Source organism: Erigeron canadensis, chromosome 9, assembly GCF_010389155.1.
Source record: "Erigeron canadensis isolate Cc75 chromosome 9, C_canadensis_v1, whole genome shotgun sequence".
Classification (NCBI taxonomy): Eukaryota; Viridiplantae; Streptophyta; class Magnoliopsida; order Asterales; family Asteraceae; genus Erigeron; species Erigeron canadensis.
In genome coordinates this window covers 26,145,643-26,157,217 of record NC_057769.1, presented here as the reverse complement: position 1 = coordinate 26,157,217, position 11,575 = coordinate 26,145,643, and the positions used below count along the sequence as shown (strand labels likewise).

General features: G+C 33.6%; 2 protein-coding genes across 2 annotated transcripts; one reads left to right on the top strand and one right to left on the bottom strand.

Annotated features, from left to right (window-relative positions):
• Positions 1-3,052: 3,052 nt before the first annotated feature.
• Positions 3,053-7,220, bottom strand: LOC122582591 (MACPF domain-containing protein At4g24290-like). Its single transcript, XM_043755005.1, has 7 exons — positions 6,608-7,220; positions 5,761-5,999; positions 5,482-5,674; positions 5,218-5,265; positions 4,916-5,102; positions 4,647-4,813; positions 3,053-3,875 (listed from the first exon to the last, which is right to left on the bottom strand). Exons 1-7 carry the CDS (start codon positions 6,884-6,886, stop codon positions 3,192-3,194), a joined length of 1,797 nt encoding a protein of 598 aa, XP_043610940.1. The 5' UTR covers positions 6,887-7,220; the 3' UTR covers positions 3,053-3,191.
• Positions 7,221-8,510: 1,290 nt separating this feature from the next.
• Positions 8,511-9,254, top strand: LOC122582713 (nuclear transcription factor Y subunit B-4-like). Its single transcript, XM_043755136.1, has one exon. It carries the CDS (start codon positions 8,556-8,558, stop codon positions 9,126-9,128), a length of 573 nt encoding a protein of 190 aa, XP_043611071.1. The 5' UTR covers positions 8,511-8,555; the 3' UTR covers positions 9,129-9,254.
• Positions 9,255-11,575: the final 2,321 nt, after the last annotated feature.

Sequence of the window (11,575 nt, the reverse complement as noted above, 5' to 3'; positions counted from 1 at the left end):
GCGGTTTTTTAAATATGGAGGTTTTTTTCTTACCGCAGCCGCTTCTTATGATTGGGTTCCCTAATTTATTAAATTACGGCATCCTTTCAACAATTGTAATTTTTAATCATAATTATTTTATTTTATTTTATTTTAAGTTTTGTTCATGTTTGAAAAATAATGAGAAAGAACCACTCTTACAAATTATTAATTTATCTACGTGTCACTATGATATAAAAAATCATGTAATTACATGGACACAAATTAAGACAGTAAATTTTGACCCGACCCGAACCGAAACTCAATCCAAAAGAAGAAAATCAGTTCGGGGTTATGAAATCTCGACATTTAAACTTGTCAACCCGCTACCCACTAACTTGATTTTTTCAAAGTTGGGATCGGGTTGACCAACATGTCGATCCACCAACCTGAAAATAATTTAAATTTATATAACTATTTTAATAGGTTGACCCACCAACCCATTTGGTCTACCAACCCATGACCCATTTGGTCTACCAACCCATGACCCATTTGATCTAAAATCTACCCACCAACCCACAACCCATATAACCTGAAAAATCAACCTGTCAACCCAAAATTCGACCCGTCAACCAACCAACCCGATTTTTTCAGGTTGGTTTCGAGTTGACAAGTTATGGGTCAAGGTTAAAATTTCTGATCTAAAGTTTTTAGTGGGTTATGTTATGGTCAAATATTTTCGACCTGTCAACCCGAACCATTAAGAGCCCTAGACACAATATGTAAATGACAATTATCTTTTTTATTTTTTATAATTTCAAGTAATTGATTTAATGATTTAATCTTATATATGTAAACTAGATTAGATTCATGCATTGCATGATTAATAACTGTTGTCGTAAAATTTTGTTAAAATAAATAATGCATCTTTTAAATTTAAAGTAAACGTTTTTTCAAAATAAAGGCAAAGGGTTAAGAATCATCCTTTTTGAATGTTGTCAAACAAAATATGTTTTAGGGTCTTGAGTTATACTTGTGTCTCAATTTTCACTTCACTCTAGTGGGTAATGATTTAGACACCACTAATATTTAATGGTACATCACAAATTATATTTTAAAAGTGTATAGAATCTATGTTATAGCCATATTATGGTGTTATATGTATCATACCCATACTTCTTAGACTCTTATGACTTACGAGTCACGTCACTTCTTACAAGTCAGGTTGATAACACCGAAAAAGAGGCGATTGTGGTAAGTGACTTTTTTTCCCCGACTCTTACGAGTCATGATGTGTTCTTAGACCGAGTTAATACGAGTCACAAACTTATGATTATTGTAGTTTGATACTCTAATTATATATTATAATGTATATGTATATGATATATTTATGATTACATTATTTTGTATGTTATATATGTACTTTTGATCATTTTATTACAAATTTGGAGATAGACCGGAAGCTTATGACATAAAGATATCGAATATGTAATACTTTGGTAAATGTATTAAGATAATCAACTTATATCTTGTTTCCACACGCGTTATAAATATCAGAAGTGTATGCAGTAACAAATATCAAACCTCTAACCTCGATTACATTGTCATTTCATGCTGAAACAGAAAAGGGCAATAACAAGTTCCAAAAGTTCATACATTGTCTTCTTCATCTTATTGTTGGTTATAAAAGGAACTTAAATACACCGAGGACAGTTTGGCTCATGACCAAGGGTGCAGCACTGTAGTGCTATGGCCATGGCTCAATTCATTTAAGTGAATACTTTAACTATCAAAAGTGAGAAATTAAAATACATATGTGCAGAAGGAGGAAAGGCAAAGATGTTACTACCGGCTCCAGATCACGGGCTTTTCTACGGTTATCATTGCGATTGTGATGTGCACTGAACCTCTTTCCGCTACATCTTTTAGCTTTCTTTGCACCTCGTCGGATGTAAGAGTTGACGAATGTTGTTGCTTGATGCACAAAGTGTCTTTACTTCCCATTTTGACACCAGCAATCACATGGGTACCAAAATTTTCAATAAACCTAGAAAACACGTGATAAATAAATGGATAACGCTCAAATAATTCAAGTAATTTTGCAGATGAATGTCTATTTGATGGTTAAAGTATTACTTGGCCAATGCAGCAGTTCCCACGAGGATGGAACAACATTTTTGACATGATCAGTTAATGCAATTTGAGACTTCTTAAGTGTGACGCTGTAAATAAGTGTTATGAAAACGCCATCCATAGCAAGTGCTTTGGTGTTGGCTGCATCTTTTTGCCATGATCCCGTGAACTCGAATGCAACATTAAATTGTCCGGTTCGGATCCTTCCATACAGTGAAAGCTCCCATTGGAGATAGCCATATGTGATGTATCATAACTTTTAACTTTTAGAGCAAAGTTTTTTTTTTTTCTTTTGAATGTTCGAATGGCCAGAGCCTATTAATCCCACTTATTGGCATCTACATATTTCGGGCAGGATGTCAATCGAATTTTTAGAAAACTACAGAAGAAAAACTTCTTATTAATCCGCAAAACAACATGACGATTAATAGGAGTAAACCTTAAACTGGTTTTCAAAGGCTCAAAACCCTCATGAAAAAACTTGGATACCACTAAAGTTTTTGCCACAGTGATTAAGAGCAAAGTAATTCAAGATCGAACAAATTTCTTTATAATAAAACAGTAATTATATACATCACTTCCTTTATACAACACAAAATGTATGTGAACTTTGTACGTCAGTCGCCCTACCAAGAAAGTATAAAAATTTGAAAAATCAAATTGCGAAGTTTTCGAGTTCTCCATCCTATTATCCAACAATAAACCGAAATATGAAAAACGACTAGTTCCAACATCAGCCATGTTTCCTCATTACTAAAAAGAATGTCTCCTCATTACCAGAAATCACAGCTAAAAACGAGAATTTCGTATGCAATTATCGATATTTTACTCTTATCAACAAGGAGCCTAGCCCAGGGAAACAGCCAGATAAACGGGCAAATCCTGAGGCCCTCTGACTAATTCTGTTGTATCAACAAACTTTAATAGTTTCTTTCCTCTAGCGGATCAAAGTAATCTAAAATCAACAAAATTGTTTGAAACAAAACACTAAATACATACTTGAGTTCATTTACAAAACAAATGACATTTGTAAATCATTCACACCAGCAACAGTGCACACAAATTTGATAATTCGAAGTTTTTTCTAGTTCCCCATCCAACTATCCGGAATATGTCTCCTGATCATTGCTTGAAATCACAGCTAAAAGAGAGAACTTTGCACGCAACGATATTTTACTCTTATCAACCATGAGCCTAGCCCCGGAAACAGCCCAATAACCGGGCAGATCCTGAGGTCCTCTAACTAATTCTGTTGTATCAACCAACTTTAAAAGCTTCTTCCCTTGAGCTGAAATGGGTGGCCCGATAGGTAATGCAGAGTTTACCATAATGTCTTTAGGCTGAGGTGGCGGTTTTTGAGCATTTGAAAACCGTGTGGATATTAATGCTGAAACAATCCCAGATTTTTGAGAGAGGACAGGTGACCCATCCCATTCGGGTTTCCTCACCACTGTGGCTCCCATGACTTTAGCAAAACGTAGACGTAAGAAAAGTACTCGTTTTTCACCAGAATCACTCACTTCAAACTCAGCGCCAGTTACTATTGAAAGTTCATCATCAGACTCCACTGGGGCAGTGCATATATGCGAAAAACTTTTCCATTGGACTTTTTCGTGGTACCTTCTGTCATGATAGTTTGGAGCCAAGTTCGTGTTGGGTTCAAGCATGAGTTTAAAACTTTTTGGAGTCGACGAAAGATGCTGTAAATGGATGGCTAAACAGTCATTTCTTTTTCCTTCTAAATAAAGCCGAAGACCTGTTACTGGATTGTTACCAACATCCACCTGTAAGTTTATCATCAGTAAAGCAAATTAGTACTAAATTACACTAGAGATGGGTAAATGGTCGGGTTTGGTGACTTGTGAAAGTGCGCAGTTTTGTTATAGACTTAAAACAGGTCGTATGGGGTTGACCCATTACATTGTTGGTAAATTTTCAACTTTCATTAATATTTCAACAAATATGATTACAAAGTATTGTATTGCAATAATATTCTTCAATATAATGCTTTAGGAGGTTCTATAGTATTAAAAATACACTATAGGAGATTTTCGACTGGTTCAACACATTTGACTCGTTTCCTTATATCTACAACTTTTTATTTTGCCTGTTTGACCCGTCAGATAGAAAATAATCCAAATCAACCCAATTATACTGGGTGGAAAAGTGAATGGGTCAGGTAAAGTTCAGAACAGTCAATTTTGATAAAAGTCGGGTCTAGTTGACTCGAAACACTTTTTCACTAAGTAATCAACCAATAAACTTTTTGTGTCAGACAAGAAGTAGAATCAGATGATTGCAAAACTTAAGTTAAGGTCTATTGAATAAAAAGATTTAGAAGGTTTTCTGGTTAAAAATAACACTTCAGGTTATTCTCAGCCCGTTAGACTCGTATGACTGGTTTCCTTTTTATGTAACTTCATTTTTTAGGTCACTGGTTAGATTTACACATAATCTGAATCAACTCATCCGCAATGAAGTGAGTTGAAATTGCCACCTTTGATACCCTTACAAACCACAAACAATTATTCAAGTAATAAACTATAAGTCATTGCCTGATTTGTGTTAACGTATAGCTTAGGGCCCATAAATCTGAACTGTAACGATGCACTGTGATGCCGCTTCCCCTCAGGGCCAACTGCAAGCACACCATACTCAGGTGCCCATCTAGTTGGAAGCTGAAACTCTAAGAACTGCTGAAGCTCTTCAATTGGAGGTTTATCTGCATATCATATAAAACCCATTATGTCATTATGAAATAGTTTTATGGGCATTTCATATTTTTGTTTAAACAAAAGATGCAGATGCTTTTGCTTTTGCTCACAGCGTATATATAGATTGATGGCATGAGTCAAAAATCCATTGCCATCAATTCCACTTAATAAAGATGTGATCGGAATAAATGTCATTGAGATCACTTCAGGCTCAAGTTGAACCGTTTGACTCCATGTGCGGTGGTCAAGGTTTTTTCCATAATTTCCTCCTCTCCTCCTCCAGAAAAAAGTTATATCCTGCAACAGTACAATCATATGCGTAGTATGGTAGAGAGTCTCAGTCAAATCACTGCTTTATAAGACATATCGGAAGTATATGCAGTAACAAATTAACAATAGTCAAACCTCTAACCTCGATTGCAGGATTCAAGGTTATTAACCCATAGTCATTTCTTTCAAGCTGAAACAGAAATGGGTAATTCAAGCTCAGAAAGTACATACAAGCATAAACATCTTGCCTTCTACGTCTTATGGTTGATATAACTTATGTTCATTATAAAATGAACCAAAATACACCGAGGTGAATGCTTGAACAATTTAAATGAATAGTTAACTAAAAAAACTGAGAAATTAAAATACATATGTGCAGAAGAAGGATAAGCAAAGATGTTAGTACCGGCTCCAGATCACGGACTTTTCTAGGGTTATCATTGTGATGTCCACTGAATCTCTTTTCTGCTACATCTTTCAGCTTTCTTTGCACCTCGTCGGATGTAAGAGCTGACGAATGTTGTTGCTTCATATACACAGTCTCTTTACCTCCCATTTTGACACCAGCAATCACATGGGTACCAAATTTTTCAATGAACCTAAAAAACACGTGACAAATAACTGGATCATGCTCAAGTAATTCAAGTCTTTGCAAATAATGCCTAGTTGATGATAAATGTATTACTTGGCCAATGCTGCAGGTTCCCACGAGGATGGAACGGCATTTTTGACATGATCAGTTAATGCAATTTGGGACTTTTTAAGTGTGACGTTGTAAAGTGTTATGAAAACGCCATCCATAGCAAGTGCTTTTGTGTTGGCTGCGTCTTTTTGCCAAGATCCCGTGAACTCGAATGCAGCATTAAATTGTCCAGTTGGGATTCTTCCAGACAGTGAAACCTCCTTGTTAAATTGTTCCGACATCTACATCAAAATGAAAATATCATGTTAGATAATATAGAAACAGAACAACTTCAATGTTATGCTGGTATGGTAATTCTGTCATGTTTTACAAAAGAACTTCCACAAATTCATGATAATTGATAAATACCATATGTAATTATCGACCTTGCTACTTTGATCGTATTTCATTATACAGAGACAATCCGGCTGTGTATAATAGGTTTAATGAGTAGAACTTATCTAAGAAGAGGAACGGGCTGACAGGAGTTCAAGGTTGCCCAAAGTCTGATTTAGGTATGCAAGCTCATAAATCGTTACACTAAAAAAATTTCTGGTTTTCATCATTACAACGATATTGCTTTTGTGATCATAACTAAAAGATTAACTAATTTAAAAAAAACACTTCAAAATGAAACAAAAAAAAAACGTGTCTGCAGGTCAAGTGGTCAACCTAACCCATCTCGGCCCGTTTCATAAAACATTGACTCATTTCAACCCAAACCCATTTTGACATTTACCCAACCTGACCTACCTCCCAGGATTAACAACACACGAAATCATTCTACTATAGAAAACAAATTAAATCCTAAAAACACGCATATACAAAATCATGTAAAATGTAAACATACCTGCTGAAATGATAAAATATCCGAACTAAATCGCATCCTTTCACCTTTATCACAACTAATCGATTTTGATACATTTTGAATCAAAATCCCACCAGGAATAAACACATCTCTAACTTGTTCATCATCTATACCAATCAACCTCGCCCCGGGTGACTTCCCTTTACAATATTTAAGCCTCAAATCCTCAGTCACATCATATCCTAACCCAATAGCCCCGATCGCAGTCTCAGCCACCGCCTTTAGGCGTAACGCAACCTCCTTATTACTACTACTACCCATCACAACTACTACTTGCTTAATCCACAAACAAACTTTTGATACAATATTATTTCACCTACTACAGTTTGAAATCTTGAAGTGGTCTATTATTATTATTATTAAATGTAAATTATAAAATCAAATTATGGTTTTGGTTTTATTTTATTAGGAATCATTGTCATTGTCGTGTGAAACGTTTGTATAATGCGTGTAACAGAATCATGTTGAAAATAAAAAAAAAGTCAATATTGAAATGCTTAACTAGAAAACGTCAAAAGTAGTGGGTTGGTTATATATATGTGCCTATATTAGGCTGCTGGTGGCGGGAAAGCAGTCAATTGGCATTGAATTGAACATAAATAATAAAATGCATTCAGTCATACATGTACCATTTCATTGCAAATATATCGAATTGAACATGAAGTTTCTAGAATCTAGATTGTAACAAGCAAAACTTTAACCACGGATTTATGTAATGATACAGTTTTTTTTTTTTAGCGTTATTAATTTAAGTTAAACAATACACTAAGGGAGCATTTAGTTTATCTTTTCGGTTTTACTATTACTATATGTATACATGGTTTTGATGGGTTAAGGTAAGGCCGTAAAGGAATGGGAATGAAAACCTAAACCCACCTAGTATGATGGATTTGAAATGTTCCGAAATCCTTTAGTAGTCCCATGAAAGAATTTTTCCATTCTAGTCTTTAATTAACCAAACATTTTCAATCCGATCTTTTGTTCCCGAACATCAATACCAAACACATCCTAAATGCACATCACCAAAGGTTTGTGGATCACAGAAGTGAAGGAGCAAATTCAAAATAAACATCATCTAGATTAGGTTTTTTTTTTTTTTTGGGTATAGAGCTCATCAAATATGTATTATAATAAGTGTGCCTCTTAAATCTTAGGTAATATTTAAGTTTTATCAAGTGACAAAGATGGGTAATCAATAAGTTATGTTGTCGTTGTCTTAGTGAGTGTGATCTCTTGTTTTGATATTTGTATTATTAGTCTATTTAGGTGTTTTCTTTCCTTTCAAATTTGTAGGTCGTTATCATTATGATTACTTGAAGGCTTATCTTGTTCATGGTCTAACTGAAAATTTCAAGATTAACTTATTGATGATTGACTTTATAAACAACGAGCCTTTATAAAATTTTCACTTCTTCATACTTCCTGGCTTCGGCTTGTGGTACTTAGAAACACCAAATACGTCGACGTATAATAAAAAGGAAAATTATATGTCAGACTTTTGTATTTAAAATTTTATTTGTATATAAGTAGCAAGGAAAATATTATTTAAAGATTTAATTTACCCTGTTAACACAATTTTTCATACTCGTACTTTCGTACATATATCTTGACTCTAATCACATGCCCTGATTTCAAGTTCTTTGTACTAAATGCATCGACATAACTAATTCATAAGATTTACATTTTCTACATTATGACCGTTATTCAAGCATATTACTCTACATATATATATAGATATTGTTATGTTATTGTTAGATCTTCTTACAGTCATATTACCTAATTACCCTAAGGAAGGAGTCCAATTTACCAAAATTGTAAGGTTGGTCAACCTCTTTACTTGCCTAGTTTTATGCTTCTCATGCCATATAATCTCTTGCCCAAAAACAATACCAACAACAACAAAAAAAAACGTGATCCCCTCTTAAATAAAATGGAAAATGTAGACGTAAAGCACGGTAAAAGAAGCCCAGAAAGCCCGAGAAATAACAACAGAGAACAAGATCGATTCCTTCCAATAGCCAATGTAGGCCGGATTATGAAAAAGGTCGTTCCTGGTAACGGCAAGATATCAAAAGAGGCAAAGGAAACCGTTCAAGAATGCGTTTCAGAGTTTATAAGCTTTGTCACGGGAGAAGCCTCGGATAAATGTCAAAGGGAAAAGAGGAAAACCGTAAATGGTGAGGATATAATTTGGGCAATAACAACATTAGGGTTCGAGGAATATGTAGAGCCACTCAAACTTTATCTTGTCAAGTATAAACAACTAGAAGGTGACAAAGTAAATAACAATTTACCTAAGCAACAACAATGCATTGATCAACAACATCAAGATAGTTTCTCAACTTACAAAAGTGTTTATTCATTGCCAACAACGAATATGAACACGCAACAACCTTTTGCAACGTTTGGTGATCAAACATTTATGTTGCCATTTTCGTCGAATTCAATTGAACCACAATTGCATCATCAACAAGAAAGCGTCGATTCCATTGAGCAATGGTAACTTCATGCCTCTTCTTCGTCTTCTTCTTCATCTTCTTATTCCTTGAATGTGGATCGAAGTTGTAATTTTTTTGTGTTTAATTTTTTTTAACCACATTTTGGAATTTGGGACATAATAGATAATTTTCTTACCCATATATGGTTTATTATTATTATTGATTATTAATTATATTATAACTTTCAACTTATATGCTTGTTCAAGTTGTATAGTTTTAATAGTAATTTATAGAATGTGTTTGCTAGTTCATATCTATGTAATCTATGTAAATACTCATATTTTGATTAAATAAACTTGTTTATTGAATATGAGTGAGGGTGAGCGAGACGACGAGTAAGACGGTGAATACGATGGAGATATTGGTGAAACCCGTGAAAAGCCACACCTTTAGAGGCAAGCCTATATTTTAACAATGACCATAACAAAAACAACTTTCAGAATTTGTTTGCGCAAGTAGAACACTACAACAATAAATTGGGAGATTTAATATCGACTATCATAATTATTAATCAGAGAAGCTTAATTGATTCTTATTATTATTAAGCCATCAATAACAAATGCATGTATTTTATTACATAACATACAACTGTATGTTAAACATAAATTGTTATGAATGGTTATTTGGTGTTGTGATAATATCACTCCTCTTTCTCAATATAGAGTACATAAGCATTTAATCATGACCGCGATGCGAGCTAGGATCATTTTGGACTGCTTGTTTTAGGCTATTTGGTATTGGTCTAAGTCCTTATGAGCTCTTTTGCAGACTCATGTTGCTATATGTTATCCCACGAACCAAAATTTGTCAATCTCCACCGCGCCTATAGGACAACCCTATGCAAAAGGTTATCAATAAATCTAACGATTTTTAACCATCCAGAATAGTACATAAATGTATATTGTACATTAAAAATGTATATTCATTATGGATAACTAAAGTCTACAAAAAGACATGTATTATCTACTATAGTCAATGGCCAATGTAAGGTTCACTTGATAAAGATTTTCTTTTGAAGTAAAGACCAGAGTTTTATTCTTAGTAATGATTTAGTATATGATTATTCAGAGTATTTATATGTAAAAAGTTGATGTTAAAAAGATAAATTATCACTTAGGTGGGTTGACCAGAGATATCTTTTAAATCCATTATGTAGGCCCCCGGAGGTGAGTTTTTCCCAAGGTCTCGGGATCGAGTCTTGGGTTTCTCATCTCAAGGTATTTTCCCTGAGAATGGGGTTGGAGATCCAACAAATCACTGGTTACAATTGCCTCCAACACGTCTGAATCGAAACTAACTTCAAAAAATAAAAAATAAAATCTCATAATTGCAAATTACATAAGTACATAATGTTCTGTTCTAAAAAAATAAGTACATAATTGCTAATGTTGAATTCTTCAATCCAGGCCCATTTAGTTGCATGGACTAGCGCTAGCCTAATAAACACGAGTCTTTTATGGGCTTGCATGATTACTCATGCAGCATTGTAAGCTTGCCCATATGGCCATATCATTGAGGTTATACAATTTTATGAGACGTTTCATAATAGATTATTGGCTATCTCCTAATCTCATTAAGATTATCGTGTATACTTGTTGCTATAATTGATCATGCACATTTGAACTTGTCATTTAAATGGTTTTAAATTTAAGTCTAAAAGTTTTCACTATACAAAAGGATGATATCACTTTGCTATGACAAATGTGGTCGTTAAAACTCATTTGCGACGACAAGTTGTCTCACAAAGCCACAAAGGTCGTTACAGAAGGGGCGTGGCTGAAAGTGTTTTGTGTCAACTAGGAAATCCTTTTGCAACGACACATTCGATGAAAACTTGTTAGTAACTTTTGCAAAAGATTTTGGTTGTGTATGCGCTGATGACATTCACATTTCTTCTTCATTCACCAACTTTGATTGACATGATTCTATCACTAAATCTATTTGAAGCTTTCACTACAACAAATATTTCATTTCCTCACATTTTTTTTTTCATAATTTTAAAAAATATGATGAATTATGTTAATTTAATGACATTTAAAAGTGTGTAGAAATAATTCACATTTAAAAATGTGAAGAAATTTAAAAAATCACAATATTTACACACTTACACATGTGAAAAAGAAATGTTCACAATTTCAAGTGTATAAAAATATATCAATTATTTACACTTAAAGAGTGTGAAAGTTAATTTGTAACTTCAATTTTCTTCATATATGGAGAATGTGAAGAAATCATGTGTTACAAATTGACTTTCATACTTTTAAATGTGAAAACATTTGACACTTGTTCACACTTTTAAGTGTTACCATTTTGTTTACACATTTATAATTATGAAAAAATTATAATTTTTAAAATTTATTTATACTTTTAAATGTAATTTTTTTTTTACACAATTTTATATGTGATTAAATTTATAAATTTTTTAAATATTTTTATAAGCAAGCGTGAACGA

What these genes read in the sequence shown, in the direction of transcription:
- LOC122582591 (XM_043755005.1), bottom strand. Translation starts at nt 6,886, where the DNA reads ATGGGTAGTAGTAGTAATAAGGAGGTTGCGTTACGCCTAAAGGCGGTG. An exon ending in ATATTTTATCATTTCAGCAG is followed by an intron (nt 6,000 to 6,607) that starts GTATGTTTACAT and finishes ATTTTGATGTAG; the next exon opens with ATGTCGGAACAATTTAACAA. An exon ending in AAGTCCGTGATCTGGAGCCG is followed by an intron (nt 5,266 to 5,481) that starts GTACTAACATCT and finishes TTTCTGTTTCAG; the next exon opens with CTTGAAAGAAATGACTATGG.
- LOC122582713 (XM_043755136.1), top strand. Translation starts at nt 8,556, where the DNA reads ATGGAAAATGTAGACGTAAAGCACGGTAAAAGAAGCCCAGAAAGCCCG.